The sequence below is a fragment of the Tremella mesenterica genome (genome assembly GCF_000271645.1).
Source record: "Tremella mesenterica DSM 1558 unplaced genomic scaffold TREMEscaffold_2, whole genome shotgun sequence".
Taxonomy (NCBI): Eukaryota; Fungi; Basidiomycota; class Tremellomycetes; order Tremellales; family Tremellaceae; genus Tremella; species Tremella mesenterica.
Window position 1 is genome coordinate 2,933,586 of NW_006711226.1, and position 18,617 is coordinate 2,952,202.

General features: G+C 47.2%; 5 protein-coding genes across 5 annotated transcripts; 4 read left to right on the plus strand and 1 right to left on the minus strand.

Moving 5' to 3' along the window:
* Positions 1-174: 174 nt before the first annotated feature.
* TREMEDRAFT_60770 (uncharacterized protein) lies at positions 175-5,177 on the plus strand (the record flags this gene model as incomplete). Its single annotated transcript, XM_007002878.1, has 4 exons — positions 175-573; positions 669-800; positions 914-4,127; positions 4,684-5,177. The coding sequence occupies 4 exons, from the start codon at positions 175-177 to the stop codon at positions 5,175-5,177; spliced, it is 4,239 nt and encodes a 1,412-aa protein (XP_007002940.1).
* Positions 5,178-7,504: 2,327 nt separating this feature from the next.
* Positions 7,505-7,996, plus strand: TREMEDRAFT_60771 (uncharacterized protein; the record flags this gene model as incomplete). Its single annotated transcript, XM_007002879.1, has 2 exons — positions 7,505-7,579; positions 7,610-7,996. The coding sequence occupies 2 exons, from the start codon at positions 7,505-7,507 to the stop codon at positions 7,994-7,996; spliced, it is 462 nt and encodes a 153-aa protein (XP_007002941.1).
* Positions 7,997-8,465: 469 nt separating this feature from the next.
* Positions 8,466-9,937, minus strand: TREMEDRAFT_43079 (uncharacterized protein; the record flags this gene model as incomplete). Its single annotated transcript, XM_007002532.1, has 5 exons — positions 9,739-9,937; positions 9,493-9,639; positions 9,201-9,317; positions 8,924-9,155; positions 8,466-8,773 (listed from the first exon to the last, which is right to left on the minus strand). Exons 1-5 carry the CDS (start codon positions 9,874-9,876, stop codon positions 8,466-8,468), a joined length of 942 nt encoding a protein of 313 aa, XP_007002594.1. The 5' UTR covers positions 9,877-9,937.
* Positions 9,938-10,151: 214 nt separating this feature from the next.
* TREMEDRAFT_38091 (uncharacterized protein) lies at positions 10,152-14,362 on the plus strand. The gene is made up of 15 exons (XM_007002452.1): positions 10,152-10,298; positions 10,345-10,428; positions 10,531-10,632; positions 10,687-10,777; positions 10,823-10,908; positions 11,028-11,120; positions 11,163-11,248; positions 11,288-11,397; positions 11,504-11,639; positions 11,754-11,929; positions 12,034-12,909; positions 12,972-13,067; positions 13,177-13,683; positions 13,883-13,968; positions 14,216-14,362. The coding sequence occupies exons 1-15, from the start codon at positions 10,262-10,264 to the stop codon at positions 14,287-14,289; spliced, it is 2,640 nt and encodes an 879-aa protein (XP_007002514.1). The 5' UTR covers positions 10,152-10,261; the 3' UTR covers positions 14,290-14,362.
* Positions 14,363-17,007: 2,645 nt separating this feature from the next.
* Positions 17,008-18,202, plus strand: TREMEDRAFT_60774 (uncharacterized protein; the record flags this gene model as incomplete). Its single annotated transcript, XM_007002880.1, has 5 exons — positions 17,008-17,022; positions 17,085-17,586; positions 17,628-17,746; positions 17,791-17,854; positions 18,099-18,202. 5 exons carry the CDS (start codon positions 17,008-17,010, stop codon positions 18,200-18,202), a joined length of 804 nt encoding a protein of 267 aa, XP_007002942.1.
* Between the last annotated feature and the right edge of the window lie 415 nt (positions 18,203-18,617).

An 18,617-nucleotide genomic window follows, 5' to 3' on the forward strand; every position in this document is an offset into this window, starting at 1 on the left:
CCCGATCATTATACCTTTTCTCCTAGTATCACGCATTCATACCTCTATTATCTCCTCCAACTCCTGTACCTTCTCATCTACCTTCATTAGATCCATCCGTAACACTCACACTTTCGCTCCCACAAGGAAGCAAAGCCACCACAATAGCAAAGAATTGATTTCTCTTAAATAAAAATGCCCAAACCCATACTGATCGCAGATCCTTACCTCTGTCTCGTACCCCTCCCACCTCTTGTTATCCCTAACATTACCCCTCGCACTCAAAGTCCCGTAAGACCTCCTACACCTTACTACGCAACTCATCACAATCCGAATGGATTACACCCTTCGCTCAAAGATGACAAAGCTCCTTTGATCAAAGAAAGGGAGTCACTTGAGAAAGATCAAGAACAAGTCAATGGGAAGAAACAGAATTCGGAAGAGAAGAAATCAATCAAGATTACAGAGAAAGAATGGAAGTTTTCCCTCGATGATTTGATTAGGGTTAGACATCCTGACCAAGGTGGGGATTTGAAGAAGGGTGTTATGGTAGGAAGGATGAGGAAGGAGTCGGAAAATATCTCTCAGGCAATGGTGGGTTTCCTCTCTTCCTCTTCTTCGTTACCTGAACCGTTCCGTCCCTTCTCCCTCTGATCATCTCCTAGTGTTCCCGTCTGCTTTGCAAGCAGTGTCTTCGGTGGAAATCAATACGATCTGGCCTCGTCAATTCTACGTCCCAATCTTTCGTTTTGAAAAAGCTCGAACTTTCCGGATATCTCATCTCCACACCTGCCCGCACACCTCTCCTCGCCCAAGAGCTAGTTCATTGTGATATTTAGTTTTCCCCCATCACAGCATTACTCAATTCTCCACTTTCATATGTGTTCATACCGCTCTGCGATACGGCAATAAAAGTCCTCTCACTCACCCACAGCATCTCGATAACAACTTGATCTCCCGCACTCACGCCGAGATCTTCATTGATCACCATGGCCAACCATTCCTCCTCGATACGAAATCCCTTCACGGTACCTACATTCTCCGTTCTTCCGACCTCAGCGTTTTGAAGGAACTCAAGAAGGGTGTTCCGTACCCTCTTCATCATAGCGATCTGGTCCGCTTCGGTAAAAAGTTCAAGGACGAATTAGCCCCTCCCGTCTTTCGAGTCGAGATTCCAAGGCAATGGTCGCACTTGCATGAGTCGGATAGGTCTCGTGCTCCCAAACCGGTATTCCATCCCTATCTGGACCGCCCGATGACCGTCCGAATTCACGTCCTTGAGCGTGCGGTGTCCCCACGTCATGATGGGGCCAGCCTAGGAGATTCGGAAGAGGATGCTTGGTTGTCTGGCAATTCGTTGAAGTATAGAACCACAGAATCTGGAGTGGGAAAAAGTGACAAGTCGGTATCGCACAAGGAGACCGCACGCCACAAACATCACGGTCACCACGAACACCATAAAACGTCGACTGTGGTCTCCAAAATGCCCATCGCTAAAGTCACTTCACCACGGTCTACGCATCAGGATAGAAATATTCAACTTCCGGTGGTCAAATCCGAGCATCGGCGTCGTGATAAAGATGACATTGCCAAACTTAACGCATCTCAATTGACAGGCTCCAAGTTGTCTGAAGAACAGGTGAGAAAGACCGAATCACCTCCAATTGGGCTGGAGACCAAGGGCAAGCCCAGTAGCCCACCGGTCTCTACTAAAGGTGCATATGGCGTACCCCCGTCCGTCTTGTACGACACGGATGAGGATCGCGCATTCGACAGATCGCGTTCAGGTAGCGGACAACCTGTGTCTCGTATGTCACAACTCGATCAAGTGGAAGAAGAAGAGATCATCGTCACGTCCACATCAAAGAAGATGAAGATAGAGGCTATTATGGTTGACTCGGATGTTGAGATCATCACTCCCATCAGCAAACTCATCAAAAAGAACGGTTCTTCCACTTCTCCCTTTGTCGTCGATGACGATGATGGACTTCCAGAAGTCAGAGACATACACGACAAAGCACTTTTCTCCGCACTTGACAATCCCACCCAAGATGCGAAGCAAGGTACACAAGGGACCGCCACGGTGGAGCTCGGAGTCAAACCTGTTCATCCGATAGCTGAAGAGATTAGGCTTGAACATCGCCAAATAAATCAGCTAAACATTCGTCTTGACATTGCCGAGTTTCCCCCCAAACATGGCCATGGAGTCATGGCGGTGGTGGGAGAAGCTAGTATAGATCTCAACAGTACAGGGGAACTCAAAGAACATATCAAGAAAGAAGGTGTCCCCGTCACTTCTGCTGAGCTCCCTCAATCTGCCGACGAACGTTATGCATCTGCCACCTCTTGTGATCATGCCGAAAACGGGTCGACCGATGATTCGTCGCAAGTACAGACTACCTTGCTTTCTCCACCATACAAACCCTCATTCTCTACTCCAACTAGGCGACCCTCATCTCCGGTCAACCGACCTCGTACTCCAAGTATCAAGGACGATAAGAAGCCAGACTCTCAGGGCGTTGACCACGACGATGAAGATCGATACTCGGAAGACTCTATGACGTTTTCGGAAGCATGTGCTCGTGGGGCATACGTTCGTCTTTGGCCTAAGGACGAATATCCCCAGTCGGAACAACACAGCGAGGCCGGGGACTCGAATTCGTCGTATAGCTCGGAGGTAGATGATGAGGGTGATGGATCCGAGGACTCGCATATGTCATACGGTTCTGATAAGTATGACGACAAAGAGAAGTCTTGTTCTGAAAGTATGAGTGAGTCAGAAGAATCTGATTTGTCATACGGATCGCAGAGGGATGATGGGAAGCCTGAGGAATCTCATTCGCCGTACGCCTCTGAGAGGTATGATGGGAATCCTGAGGAATCTCATTTGCCGTACGCCTCTGAGAGGTATGATGATGATTCTGAAGGTCTGTACGACGAAGAAGAGGAAGAACTCGTGTACGATGATGAAGATTCGCATATGTCAGACCATTCGGAGCAAGATGGACGGTCTTATGTATCAGAGGCGGACGACGCCTCGAGGAGATCGGATGACGGGGAATTATACGTCTCGCAACACCAGAATTCGGACCGTCACGAGATATCAGACTTCTCCGATGCTCCGGATGTCGATAAGCCTTATCACGATGATCGCGACGTGTCGTCTGATTACGGACACAATGATGAACGTCACATCTCCGAGGATCGACTGAACCATTCGGCCCAAGACGAAGTTTCAAACGTTCCGGTCGATGAGTCTAACCACCTTCCGGGTTTCAATAAGATTTCGGATAGCCACAAGGAGCTCCTCCACACAGCGTTGAAGGTGGAACAGGGTGTATCGGGGAAGCGGGAGGCGGTGGAGTTGCAGAACGCCAGTGAGCGGGAGTTGGAATGGCGAGATGGTGGGATCGACTATGAGGATGAAGGGCGAGGTGGTGGGGTAGATTATGTGGACGAACAACGAGGTGATGTAATGGAGTACGATGAAGATGGAGACCTGGAAGACCAGGAAGAGTATGACGAGGAGGATGAGCAAGAGGAAGAGGACTATGAGGATGAGGAAGAGGAAGAAGATGATAACTATGCGGAGGATGAAGATGAATACGGCGAGGAGGATGATTACCTCGAGGATGAAGAAGACAATCATGTCGATGAGGAAGAACAAGAGGTTATGGATCAAGCTGAGGACCGAGAGTATGGTAGGGATGATGAACATCAGCAAGAAGCTGTCAAGAAGTATGAAGAGGACAATGTCGACCCAGCTTCTATGGTTGACAATCCGAACATCTTCCAAACAGGTGATGAGACCCCTCTAACCCATGTTATCGAGGCTGTCCAAGTCGGAAACTCCGTGCACACTGAGGTGGTAGACGTACAAGTCTCTTCGACCGACCACTCGAATACGATCCAAACCAACGGTGAGATACCTCCGGTCCAAGTCATGGGAGTTGTCGCCGTTGGAGACAGCGTGAACTCTGAGTCAGTAGACCATCAAGCGGAAGAAATGATAGTCAAAGATGAACATGGTGTAACTCAAGAAACTGAGTCACCGATATGGCGTATGGCATCACCGTTGGAAAGTTTGTCAACGGGTATGATGGAATTTTCGGAGGCTGTGTGGTCGTCTTCTAGATTGGGAACGTATGGTGGGTTTTTTTCCCTTCTCTGTGATTCTCCCCCTCAATTGCTTACTTCTTCTGCTCCAGTCTTTCTTTCCGGTCTCCTGCCTCTTTCTCTGCCAACCATCCGATTTCTCTCTCTCTCTCTCTCTCACACACTCTCACTTTCACTCTCCCTCTCTCTCTCTCTCTCTCTCTCTCTCTCTCTCTCTCTCTCTCTCTCTCTCTCTCTCTCTCTCTCTCTCTCTCTCTCTCTCTCTCTCTCTCTCTCTCTCTCTCTCTCTCTCTCTCTCTCTCTCTCTCTCTCTCTCTCTCTCTCTCTCTCTCTCTCTCTCTCTCTCTCTCTCTCTCTCTCTCTCTCTCTCTCTCTCTCTCTCCTCCTCTCTCCTTCTTTCTCCTGCTTCTCCCCTGGTCCGACCTTTTTCATCTCTGCTTTCCATCTCAACTTCGTCCCTGGTCTCTATGTTACCCAAATTCACCTTGTTGCCTTCGGGACCACTCCTGATATTGCGCGGTCTTCGATTTACCCGTGATCAAATTGATGAAATTGTGCTTTCCGGTGCTTTCAACGGACTGATCTCAGACACCACACGTCCTCTCATGTACAATGTCAATGACAATCTCCATTTCCGTACTCCATCTCTTACCAGCTCCAACCGTGCTTCATCACAGGAAGTGATACTTACTCCTCCTACCAAACGTAAATTGTCAGAGGTGGAAGAACAAGTGACCATCGATACGGCTGTCCAAACGGAACAACACTTCCTTTCCTCCATCAATATTCACGTTCCATCCCCTCGTACCCCTTCTGCATCTCTCACATCAGGGCACACTTCATCCTCTCATACCTCTGCTCCCAACGAGACCTCTCCGGTACAAGATAAACAACCCGGCGTGGTCACTCACGCTCGAGGTGAGAAGGAAAGACAAGATGAACAACGACACAAGAAAGAGATCGAGAGGGAAAGACGCACGGGTGAACCACCAAGGAAGAAGAGAGATTTGGGAATGGTGGTTTTGGGTATGGCGTTAGGTACGGCGGCGACCATTGCGGGGTTGCTCCAATTTGCCGATTGATCTGGTGTGGGTGAGATGGTTGTTGGTGTGACTGGCGGGGACCCATATCTTTCTCAGTCATGCCAATAGCAGCCGTGGTTGTTGCTCTCGCATCCTCAGTCGTCGCAACGGTAGCGGTGGTTAATTTCGGCAAGTCGGGTAAACGAGTGGAACAGGTAGAAGGAAGTGATGAGCAGTGGGGCATCATGTGGAGTGATAGGGGTAGACAGGTTGTATCATATCAAGTGGAATGTGCGGAGAAGTGTACAGATGAGGTTGTATATAAGTTGAGAAATGTAGAATGAAATCTTTCTAAGTGAATACAGTCAAGTTATGTATGTATGATTTTGTTCAACATGTGCCAAGCTGTGTTACGGAGGGTAAAAAAAACGTATTGACTATCATTGAGGAAGGTGGATGAGAGGATTACCTTAAGATAAAAGACTAAAAGTTTAGGGAGGAGTGGACCATTGTGTTGAAAGCTAATTGATGATGTTATGTCATATGATGTCTGATACCTACCTACATCCAAAGTTTTGGCCATGTGGTACTCTAATCTATTCATCCTTTTCTACAGAAATAAGGACTACGGGGACTGGAGACTAACTGGCCAAACGAGACACACTTTTTACTGCTGTAGTGATTGTGGTGTACCGACCATGAAAGGTTCTGAAATTTTGGATCACGAGGAAAGATGATGGACATGTCTGCTGATGATTAGAGCATGATACAGAGGGGGGACGAGCATGTATCAAAATCTACATGTGTCTATGCTTATTGTATCCCACTCATACATAGCAGACCAAAGACTATTGAACAAAAATCAGAGGCCGATATGACAAAGGACAACAGTGACTGAAGAGCAAATATTATTATTGATGGTTTGGCCATTGCAGGCTGATTTTATGGGCTAACAGGACATAGGACAGGAGAGAATAATTGTTACGGGGTAACAACGAATCGAGAGAACTCTATCGAGTTCGACGGATTACGATAGAGTGTTTGCTGATAATTAGATGATAATACAGAGGGGAAAAAAGAGCATGTATCAATCCTACATGTCTCTCTCTATACTTATCACATTCCACTCACACACAGTAAACCAGAGACGATCGAATAGAGTTCAGAGGATAAGAGTTGAACGGAGGAATATTCGACGGAAGGGTAAATTATCTAACGGCGGTTCGGTCGTCCTAGCTCGATTCTATTGGCTAACATGGAACGACCTCAGATTAGTTGAAGCTACTCCCAGGAGGATCAAAGTGTACCAAAATGCCCAAGGGGATCTCTTTCAGGCCTATAGCGGGTTTGAGCACTTGTCATGTTCAAATGAGGGATGTTTCGAAAGCCCTTGCATAATTGAGACAGTGATAGAGGCCTACCGTAGATATGAACACAAAGAGTTGGATCCAAGTACTGACAAGGACCTCATAAACCAGTCACTCTGTCTTCCATGCGCAACAGAGTATCTGGACACACACTACACGGAATGTACTCCAGGTCATGATACTCCCGGTGATGTTGATGATGAAAACAAAATACTCCTCAAAGCAGGCAAAATTAGCATATCTACCGCTAAGGGGAGAACAGAGACACACGGATACAGTTCTCAAACCCAAACTTTGCTGACTCGGTATCTCGGAGCTCTTGAATTCCTACACCGGAAGGTGTCGGTCAGAGAGGAGAATGGGAGGGAAGGTGATGATGTTAGCATGATGAAATTAACACAGGATTCGACATTCCTCATTGCCATGACTTTGTGATTCACCCATATTCATAGTGAGAGAAGTTGCGATGGATCTTCAGATGTAAAAGCCAAGAAAAAAACAAGCGTTTTGTATCTGTGCAACCATCATGTGATGCGGAAAGTACAGTCAGTACCTCTTCACGTCGATAATGTTAACTGACACACGGACCATCCTTCCACATTTTCCTCCTCCTTTCTTTGTCCATGAATCATCCTCCTAATCCTCCATGAACCATTTCTAGCTTTCATGTAATTGATGAAAGGAACGAAATATCAACTTTCCTACTTCATGATGTCATTCCACATACTGTCATCTTGCGGATCTTGAAACCCTTGGTTCAAATTGGTTGAATTTTGCCACTTTTTTGTTTCTCACTTACATATCAATATCGATCGAAGGGATTGATTAGTCAAATTGAACTCTTCTACTTTATCATTAGATCACCGGCACCAATAAGTGTATATCAGACTAATCATTCATCTCATCATCAAGTAACAACACTGTCTGGTTTTTAGACACGATAATTCGCTTGGCTACAAGTGACCGACAACAAGAAGAATTTCTAAGATGTCCTCGCTTGGCTCACACTCAAGTACACCCATGCCCAGCACGGACGTGGCAAGGATGGCAATGGAAAGGTTGTCTTCTTTCAAGGGTAGAGTAGAACATGAACAGGTGAGACAACATACACCAGCCACTGACAAGACTAGAGATTTGGAAGCGACTTTTGGTGATTCCCACGGTAGCTGTGAAAATGTAAAGGAGGATCCCAGAACTACGGGTCACTCCAAATCTTCTCAAAAGGCAACCATAACCTCCGGGACCAATGAACCGAGTCAGAATCACTCACTCGAGTTGCCTGCAGAGCTGAGTGACCTGGAGAGAAGTTTGTTAACGGCGTGTAGAAAAGGATACACTGTCCTCCCTGCTCGTAGTTTCTTTGCAGATATAAAGGGCCCTAAAGAAGTAGCATGGGTTCACTTCAGGAAACACAGTCAGCGGCAGATAAGCGGAACAAACATGACCTGTGAGCAACCCAAAGAGGAGACTTCCCTCTGTGAAACTGAGATGAAGGTGGAAGGCTCAATGTAGGGAACCGAAATGGAGTTGGAGACTGGTGAAGCCAGGCAGTACATAGATCAGACAGTCCCGAAAGATTTATGTATTGACCAGTCCCTGTTTTCCTGTTTCACTTGCCAGTCCTCAGCTCCAGACATGCGGAAGATCAATATATGTACGGATGATCAGAGAAACTTGTCCGAAAGAGTGTTTATTTCTGTCAGAGTTCGGGAATGGTTGTAAACTTGGATTGTAATTAGACTCGAGCAATGATGATAATCATGAAGGCAGACATTATTATTGTACATTCCATTCTACACTCATACACCCCAGTAGTCAGTATGTAACAAAAATAAAAGTCAAAGATAGCTGATCGATTTCTGATCATGTTTAATCAGAATCCCAAAGCTTTGGCCAGTCGTTCTGGAGCATCAATAGTCTCTGGTGAGACGTCAACGCCGTCATTGTGTTTGCCTGCCATTACGGCTTCTGTTTTTTAGCTTCATTCTTGCGAATGTGGAGGAAGAGATGCGATCGAACGAATGGAAGTGAAAGAAGAAGAATTAAATCGAAAGCAGAAGAGGGGAGGAAAAGACGTACCTGAACCACCCCCACTTTCCCGTGATATCATCCTCCCCACTGCCCAACTGAGATACGCTTTCCTACCCATTTCCCAAGCTTTAGTCTCCCCCTTTACGCCTGAAGGTGGTAGGTGGGTAGAAGGAGGGGGTATGTCCATATGTGATAATGTTTCATGTAAATCTTCCAAGCCTTTCGAGATGGTTTCTGCTTTTACCGGAAGGGGCGTGACTACGATCAGCTCTACCCACTCTTGAACGAAATAATTGCTGGCAACAGAGGATCGTTCTCCCTAATAGCACGTCGATGAATGTGTCGAAGATGATTTTCAGTTGAGAGATTAGATTAGAGGGTGTGAGTTCGGGTTAAGCGAAGACTTACGACCAGCAACCTCAACCATATCTCTCAAAAACCCAACTTGTTCCTTTTTCTTCGAAACGATCTCCAACCGTCTATCTAGATTTTTCTCCGCGACCTCTAATCGTTGACTCAATAATCGAGCTTGTTCCACACGTGTCCTCAATTGACTCAATGTTTCGTCAAGGGTAGCTTCACCCGATGGGAGAGAGACGACATATTCTCCTCTGGCAAAATCGAGTCCCTTATGCCATGGCTACGCGTCAGCTGTTTGAAGAAGGCGGCAAGCATATGAACACACAAGTACTACCTGTACATCTTGAGGAACGTCGAATGGATTACGAAGGATCCAAGCTGTGAATTTGTCGAAAGCTCGGTCTACTTGACTCTCGAATAAGGTTTCGAGGGCGTGTAAACCCTGGACATCAGTGATCACACTTATCTTTTCTCTGTAGTATTCAATCATCGTCTTACCAGGTTCAACCAGGTTATCAAAAAGGAGGGTATTGGGAGATATTGCTCGGTCAGATTGGCAAAAAGAAAGCTGAAGAAGAGAGGTTATAGAGACGACTATAATGAATTGAGTCACTTACGATATCGATCTCTCGCTCAACTTCCTGCCCCTGTCCAGATGATACATTCTGAGCCCAACCTTCTATCCCATCCACTGTTCTGTGTAAGACATCCTCGGCAGCGTTGGCGATATCATCGCATAACAATCTAGGGTGAAAACCGACCAACTGTGGATTAGCCATTGGTTTCTAGCATTCACCCTTGGACAGGTCACGATAGAAAGGCCACATATGTAGCAACGCTTAGAGAGAAGGCAATGTGCTCACTTCATGTACCAGTTGTTCCCTCTCCGCCTCGGTCAACACAACCTGCTCCCTCTCCACCGGTACATACCCCGGTGTTATACTCTGCGGCAAGTCCAACGGTGGTATCTCATCCAATGTCATCTTGCTCGAGGACGCCATAGTATCTCTAGCATCTTTGGCTGACCTTGACTGTCTGGACGACTTGCTTAATGACTTTCTGGGAGGCATGTTGATGCAATGTTATATGCAACGTCGAGTAGGGTTAGCAAGAGGAAAGAGGACGTGTTTGCTTTTCTGACTTCCGTCGGAACGGGTTTGATAAGATCGCTTCCGGTATCATGGTTATGACGTGGCATAAAGACCCACAGCTGAGTTCCGTCGGAGGCAAACACGCTTCTCCTTCACCTCGTCTTCACCAACCACTTTAGCAGTACAATTGTCTCCCTTCTTCGGGTGGCAACTCTTTCAGCTGTATATCTACTACACCATCGCAACATTCTGAAGAAAATCGTCAAATCGATACAGGTGTGAAGCTGCGAGCGGTATGAGAGTTACCAAACCCGCCTGGGTACAACATACCGGTCTGTCCCGTCCTGCACTATGTATCCCCGTAAATCTGACCTTCAGTGGGGGAGAAGAAAAACTCGAGGTGTCCTATTTATTCCCTTTCAGTACATCCTGATGGGACTCGTTTAGCAACGGGAGGTCTAGGTATGTGGCTCTTTCCACTATAACTCACACAAATATCTCGTATCCCGACACACAGGGCGTCTGGAATGGAACTCGTCGCACATGGCAAGGCTGATCGAACAGACCAAAAAGTCAAAATATGGTCAACATTGCCTATACTAGATGAGGAAGCTTCAGAAGATGAGGCGAATCACAAACTTCTTTGCACGATGACATCTCACACAGGTCAGTTACTGGCGGATGAAGGATATACAGTCAAGGAGGAGGGCTGACGGAGAGGGTCTGTACTTACGGTGAGATGGGCACACCATGGCAGGTTTCTAGCCACAGGAGCGGATGATGCGGTGGTCATGATTTGGGGAATTGACCCGCAAGTTTGTCGATCGCTCACCCTTTCAGATATACTGACATGCAGCAACGGAGGTGGAAGATTGTTTGGCTCAGATGAAGTCAATGTGGAAAGCTGGAAACCTTTAACTCGCCTGGTCGGCCATCAAGCAGGCAAGTCATTCAACACACCAACATTGTTTACCGCCTAGCTTTCTGAACTGTTCACTTCCCACAAGCCGCATCCGTGTATGATTATGTTCGTACTGCAGCTTAAGATGCTCACCGTACAGACATTATCGACATAGCTTGGTCAAGAGACGATACCATGCTCGCTTCGGTCGGATTGGACAGTACCATCTGGATCTGGGACGGGCGGACTTTCGGTATGTTCCCATACTCCACCATTGGAATAGTCACTGACAGAGTAGAGCGAATACGGAAATTAGACTCGCATAAAGGATTCGTCAAGGGTGTGACATGGGATCCAGTGGGGAACTATCTCGCCACTCAGGTAAGCAAATCGATACGTGTGATCAACGCTGATCAGTAGTCGGACGATAAAACGGTCAAGATTTGGAATACTGAGGATTGGTCTTTAGTGACGAGCGTCGAGAGACCATTTGAGAATTCGCCTTCTTCCACTTTCTTCCGTCGACTTAGGTGAGTGATTTTGCTCCGAGGACCTAGAATATGTTTTTCCTGTCATATGAAAAGCTTGAATCCTGAAGAGCATCTGGATAGTATGAAAAGAGAGTTGACGTCGCAGTTGGTCTCCCGACGGCGCTTTCATAGCCGCTTCAAACGCCATGAATGGACCAGTCTTCGTTGCTGCTGTGATCGAGAGGGAAGGGTGGACAGCCGATATCTCGTTTGTTGGGCATGAAAACACTATACAAGTCGCTGTGAGCATCAAGTCGTTTCTCCATCCGCCACTTTGTCCTCACACCTCTTCAGGTCTAGCTCTGGTGTAATAGGTCTAGCTGCCTGCGTCTCTGGGTGATCAGCTGACGAAGTAGGCATTCAACCCATGTCTCTTCTTCCAAAAAGGAGCAGAACCAACGCGACTGACAGCATCATGTATGCTTGCCCTTGGCGCTGATGACTTCAGTATCAGCATATGGAGGAACACCGTGCACAAGCCGCTTGTGGTTCTTCACGATATATTCGGGAGGAATTTGATGGATTTATGCTGGTCAGTTTCCCTTCCAAACGATGACCAAGACTCCTGTCCCCAAATCCCTGCGACATTTTCAATGTCTTCCCTCTGCCATGTGTCAAAGTTTACTGACACCGCAGGGCCAATGATGGTCTGCATCTTTACGGCTGCTCCGAAGACGGTACCATTTGCGCCATCGCGTTTGATCAATCAGAATTCCCCGAACTCGCCACTCCTGATAAGACCCAACTCATCCTTGACGCATATGGTTACACGCCTCGACGTCACAACCCTCGATCCCTTTCTGCCGCTCCCTCACTTCAGTCCAATGGCTTTGCTCACCTTCCTTCCATCCAAAACCCTGGTCACGTCAATGTCCTTCAACCCCGAAAGACCAAGCCCAACCCTGCACGTAGAGTTGGATTCGCCAACTCCAACGGCTCGTCCCTCCGTCCTCTACCTTCAGGAAGATCAGGATCCTCTAGCGACCCTTTTTCCGCTCCTATCCAGCCTCTTGCATCCTCCATGGTCCAATCATCCACTGCCAGAATGTTTCAAGACGCTCACCAGGCGTTCAAGCCCACTCATGATACGTATGGCTCACCTCGTGGAGCGAAACGAAAGACCTCTTTACTCGACAATGCCCCCTTCGTCAATAGAGGAAGTCCGATGGGTGTCTCGCAGCCTCTGGGAAGTGTTTCGGAGCTACGGCTCCCTCGCACCACTGTAATCGGTACAAGCGCGTCCGGGACTGCTCAAACTGGACGAACACTACCTGTGCCTAGTGTTCAAAATGTGCTTCGCGCAAAAGCGGGTGACGTACACGATGAAACATTATACGTGGAAGCTCGGAATGAAGTGGCGGGGAGATGTAAGGTCACGTATTGCCAAGACGGACAAGATTGGTGGACGGATCATGTACATTGTGCGGTGTTGGGTATGGCGATGAGTACAAGGTTGTGCGCATTGGGATTGGAGGATGGGGGTTTGAAAGTATACACTCCGGCCGGAAGACAGTGAGTGGGATCTTGTTATACTTTGACTGGCGATAGACGTCAGGGCATAGATTGATGAACAGATCATTTCACGTCGAGTTGGGAGCTCCTGTCAGTCAGATGGTAGCCATATCAAATCTGGTCTTCTTGGTCACCGCGGACTGTCAAGCTCGTGTATAGTAAGTCTCATCTCACTAGTCTTGTCTCTTACCCATCCACAATTCACCATGATCAGAGTTATGTCTAAATGATCATCATGAGTCCATTTGTGTAGCGCTGACGGCAAAGTAACGTCGAATCCCGTAAACTCTTACATCCCGTTTCTTCAATATCTCACCTTCTCATAGATCCCCTATCGTCATCTTCCTCCGCTTCCACTATCGACATTCTGGAACTCCGTCTCTGTCCCAACGGCGTTCCTGTGGTAATTACCACCTCTCCTGCCGCTTACGCATTCGACCCAGCCTTACAATCATGGACATCCATCTGTGCTCCGACGCATCTCACATCGACGAGAACATCCTCACCGTCGAACGTCAGTCGTGGTCCATTGGCAGATATTGAATCTAGGTTATCTTCCATCGATATCAGACGAGATAACGGCGAAAGACCAAAGGGATATGATATCTCTGTCGAAATCAATACGTTGGAAACGCGCATCAGTGCTTGTGTGTTGTTGGGGAGTAGGGAAGAGTATAAATGGTGGATTATGAGATATGCAGAGGTGTTGGTTAAGGAGGGATATGTGGGACGGATGGATGAGTTTGTCAGGGATCTAGTTGGACCCATCTATCAGTGAGTATATTTCGAGTGCTGTTCTTCTTCATTCTAAACATGCTGCGGTAAAATGCCAACTTCGATGATCACCTTGTGTTCGTGATACACTTTCAGTCGGGAACCTCTTACGACTTGCTTGTTCGGGGACTCGTTGCAATGCTGATGATTGTGGGATAAGGATGACTCCGGTTTCCGCTGAGCACGAGCTGACTTCTAGTCGCCCAGACCGGAAAGAAGAGTGGGATCCAACAATACTAGGGTTGGACAAGCGGGAATTGGCGAGGGAGATATTAAATATGGGTGGTGAGTCCACCCTGTGTTTCTAACCTCTCTCTTTGTCCTGCAATCTCGTTCCTAATCCAGTTATCGATGATGCCGCTTCACATACGTGAGTTGATCAGGTACTTCGAGTACTTCAAGTCTTACCGGCATGTTTTGACTACCCACTTTGAATCTCCCCTTTCATAGTCAACTCATGTCGTTGCAGCAAGTCATAAGCCGCAAAAAAAGAGATGATCCTTCCATAAAGATGACTATGACTAACATTCAGCTCGGTCACCAACTTTACGGGATATGGCACAACAATGGATAAACACTTTAGACGTGATTGATTCAGAGAGATGAGATGGGCAGGAATCACATATATCATTTTTAATGCTCTGTGCATCATACAGTATCAATGCAGATGTTTGTACAGCTATTTTCCTTTTTCGAATCCTCATCTCCTAATATCACCCCTATACTGATTTTGACTGATCAACTTGTACCAACTCCTCCTTGGGCTGATCAGGCATATAATCTTTGACATTGTATTATATTGGTTGTAATAGTAGAGGAACCCGTACTTCATCTTGAGTGAATGATAATTCCCTTTCACTTCTCTGGTTACATGTGTATTGACCCTCAGAAATCAAACCTTGTCCACTGTGATAAACGACACCCCTTAGAGCATCTAACAACCTTCACATTTGGATCCTTGCTATTGCTATTCTGTGAGATTGGTAGAACTTGCTGGTTTGCGTCAGACAGATTGAAGATGTGGAGGGTGGAATCGACGGAGATAGGTGATACGCACATGTGTCCTCTTAATGCGGTAAACGCCGCCTAACTTATCATAAGTACCTACATTCTTCCTGTTGTCTCCTCATCACTCTCAATTAGTGCTGAGCGAACAACAGGTATGTCCATGCATCACTCTCAATTAGTGCTGAGCGAACAACAGGTGAACGGAACATTCGATTCCGTCGGTACCAACCATCAGGGAAGGAGCATTGAACTCAATGGGATTAGTTGTAAGCGGATAGGGAAAGGCTGCATGTTACGGAGTAACAACGAATCAAGAGAACTCCATTGAACTCGACGGATTAGGAAAGAGAACGGCAAGAGTTGGAGGCAGTGCTGCAGTAGGTAGGGACGGGTTTTCCCTTTTCGAGATTTCCCCACTGGGTTTGCTCAAAAGCGGTTTTTCACCTGTCCGAGTATGTACATAGACGCTTGCAGTAGAACTGAGAGGAGGACACAGACTCTTGTAGATAGTATATAGTACAATCAGCAAAGTACCAACTTTGCTGATTCTTCAATATCATTCTTTGGCTACATCGATTGCAGAGGAGACACGATCCACCACTTAGCACCAGAGATACATAGACTTCTACGAGAGTTCCATCGAGTTTGACCCAGGCTGCGACTTAGTCATCGTGTTTCCAGTACCGTTACACTGCATCAGGTAGGGACGGGTTTTCCCCTTCGAGATTTTCCCAACGGGTTTACTCAAAGAGGTTTTTCACCTGTCCAAAGTATGTACACACACGCTTGCAGCCGGAGTTGTTTAGTGTCAGGATCACGGGTACCTATAGACAGCTTCCTCAAGAGTCGTACGCAGAAGTCGTACTTCACCTACCCGTTCCCGTACTCCACCTACCCGTTCCCGTCCCCATCTCACTAATCCCGTTACGGCCTCCTCCGTTCTCCTGTCCTACCTAATCGTTACTTCTTTACCATGCTATACTTTTCCTTCATCCCTGTGTCCCTCATCTATCCCTGTCTTCCTTCGCTCTTACACCCCATGTTGCTTTCCACATTCACTCCATAGATTTCGGTATCACTCCGCTCCCTTTTTAGTATATAGAAACACCCCTTTTTCGTAGATGTCTTGTCGAATGTATTTTCTCGTCATTTAGCAAATTCTGTTGCCACTTGATCTCATTGACTATAGTCTCTTCAATCCACTACATCACTAGACTATAAACTACATCACTAGGTTTGTTCCCTACGAGGCCCTATAGCCATAGCTCATAGACACAGACTATTTTCAACGTCTGGTCTTGACATTTAGCTCACAATACGGGTGTACAGAATATGCATATAGAGATTATCAGCAAGATACCAACTTTGCTGATTCTTTGATATCATTGTTTTGCTACATCAACTGTAGAGAAGACACAACTAGTACCTTGTACCAGAGACACTAAGAACCCCATAGGACTCCATTTCACATGATCCAACCCGCGACTAAGCTGCGGTGTGTCCAGTACCGTCACGAAGACTCTCTTTGTGATCACAACACAGTTTCCAGAGTATTTTCTTGATGAACATCATTCCACCAGTGTAGACCACATATTGTAACGGTACTGGAAACACGACGACTAGGTCGCAGGTTGGGTCGAACTCGATGGATGTCTCGTGGAAATCTAGGGGCTCTGGTGCTAATGGATCGTGTCTCCTCTGCAATTGATGTAGCCAAAGAATGATATTGAAGAATCAGCAAAGTTGGGACTTTGCTGATTGTACTATATACTGTCTACAGGTATCCGTCTCCTCTTCTCAGTCCTACTGCAAGCGTCCATGTACATACTCGGACAGGTGAAAAACCGCTTTGAGCAAACCCAGTGGGGAAAATCTCGAAAGGGGAAAACCCGTCCCTACCTACTGCAGCACTGCCTCCAACTCCCGCTTTCCTCCATCCTAATCCGTCGAACTCGATAGAGTCCTCTCAATTCGTTGTTACCCCGTAACAAGTTTCCCCCCCTGTCTCAAGGATCCTCGCCGAGGATCCTGAACCCTGTAACCAGGTGATGCACATGGATTGTTCTTAGACACCTTTGGTGCGCCCTGACATCATACCCACGCTAGTGTGACGGTTGCCATGAAAACGCGTCACCCGCACGGACCTCCAATGTGATCGAAATTACTGACCAAGTTACCTCCCCGTCTTCTTTCTCTTCTCTCCTCCTCATTCCTTCTTTACCTCTTGTTTGTCGTTCTTTTTACTTATCTATCATTATCCATCCATATCTTACTCATATCTTAGAGCATCCTTCCAATTCTGACCTGTCTGTGAGCATGGCTAAGCGTACTGTAAGCAACTCCTTTCGAATTCGATGTATATCCTCCTATTTCTCGCTGGCTGACGAGACTAGTTGTCCTCTTCCACTCCCTCCCGTCAAACTCGAGCCTCTACCTTGGCAACTTTACCCGACGTCGACCCCGAACTTCTCATGCGTCAAACGAAAAGAATGAGAATTACTTCCCAATCCGCTTCCTCTCAACCCCCATTGGTTGATGTGTCTCGACGAGCTCTCGACACCATTAAGGAGAAGTATCAATCCGGTCCTTCTCGCGAACCACAATCGTTCCTCGATGACCAGGTCATCGAGCAATATTTCGACTTCGAAGGGGGTGCTGGGCCATCTGTCACTGGTGAGAACCTATCTCCCGCCAAATCCGTCGAATCCGAACACCCTACCGTCGTCGAAAATGAAAATTCTCCCGGTAAGCAACCCACTGGTCCTCCTTCTGAGGCTTCCGACGAACTTGTGGAGGTTCCCGAAGAACTTGGCGACATTTTTCACGCCCCTCGCAAGGTTACCGTCAACCAGGAACTGGTTAAGTTGCTCGAGGATCGAAAAGACTCCGAAATCGGTGAGAATTCCACCGAGTTCTGTTCGCTTCTGACCTGTTAGCTACCCTTTGGGCCAGCATGACCTTCCCCTCTGTTCGTCTCGCGTTGAAGAACGAAGCTCTGGACCGTTTCCGCGAAACCAACGCCATCAAGCCCACTGTAAAGTGGTTTAGGAACGCTGTAAGTCTCGAATCCCCTCGAGTTTCATCGATTCTAATCATTAGCTCGATCTTTTGGCCCAAGGTTGGCGCCTTCGCAACAAAAATGGTGCTGTTGTTCGGCTAGAGGGTGAGCTCTGTACCGATTGTCAACGTCGTCTCGATGGTGGTGAAGATTTTCGTGTTGGTTGTATTGGCCCTCATAAGTTCTTGTTGCGACTCGTTCGATGTTGATGCAATTCAGTTGGTGGTGTTTGTGGAGAGTGCTCTGCGAAGGGAACTTCAAAGTGTTCGGTGAAAACCAACAATCCCAAGTCCAAATTTCGCGAGGTATCTATCTTCTTCCTTCGAACTTGGTAGATGTTGATGTATAGGGTATCGTTGTGGGAGCAAGAACGGTCACTTCCAAGGTTACTTTTGTCCTGGAGCACGAGCTTTGTGCGGCTTCGGTCCGTTATCGATCCCTTCCTGCCCATGATCAACCCGCCTGTCTGACCCAACTTTCGGGTTACATCCATCTCTTTACCTCCCTTCTCCTTCCTCTCCCCTCTCAACATCTGGGTCTTTACAAATCCCTTCATCTTATTTCCGCCAACTACGCTCCTCCTTCCGCCGATGAAACTCTGGATCATCTTACTTCTACTGGTGATCCTACAGGATTGAGTTCCTCTCAGCCAGTCGCCGGTCCCTCCTCTTCTCCCCATACTCCTCTCCCTCGCAATGTCATTCGTATTCCCGCTTCGGCCCGTCGTCCCCGAGCCAATTCTACCACCTCCAATTTGTAGTGTGTTTATATCTCTCTATTTGTAGCTATATTTCCTGTGTATGCATTCATTTCTGACCCAGTCTTGTTGATCTTGATCGAATTCTCACTTTCTTCTGGGGTCCCTCTT

Coding starts and splice junctions, on each gene's coding strand:
- TREMEDRAFT_38091 (XM_007002452.1), top strand. CDS start 10,262: ATGAGAGTTACCAAACCCGCCTGGGTACAACATACCG. Junction 10,429..10,530: donor TTTAGCAACGGGAGGTCTAG/GTATGTGGCTCT, acceptor CTGATCGAACAG/ACCAAAAAGTCAAAATATGG. Junction 11,121..11,162: donor CTGGGACGGGCGGACTTTCG/GTATGTTCCCAT, acceptor TCACTGACAGAG/TAGAGCGAATACGGAAATTA.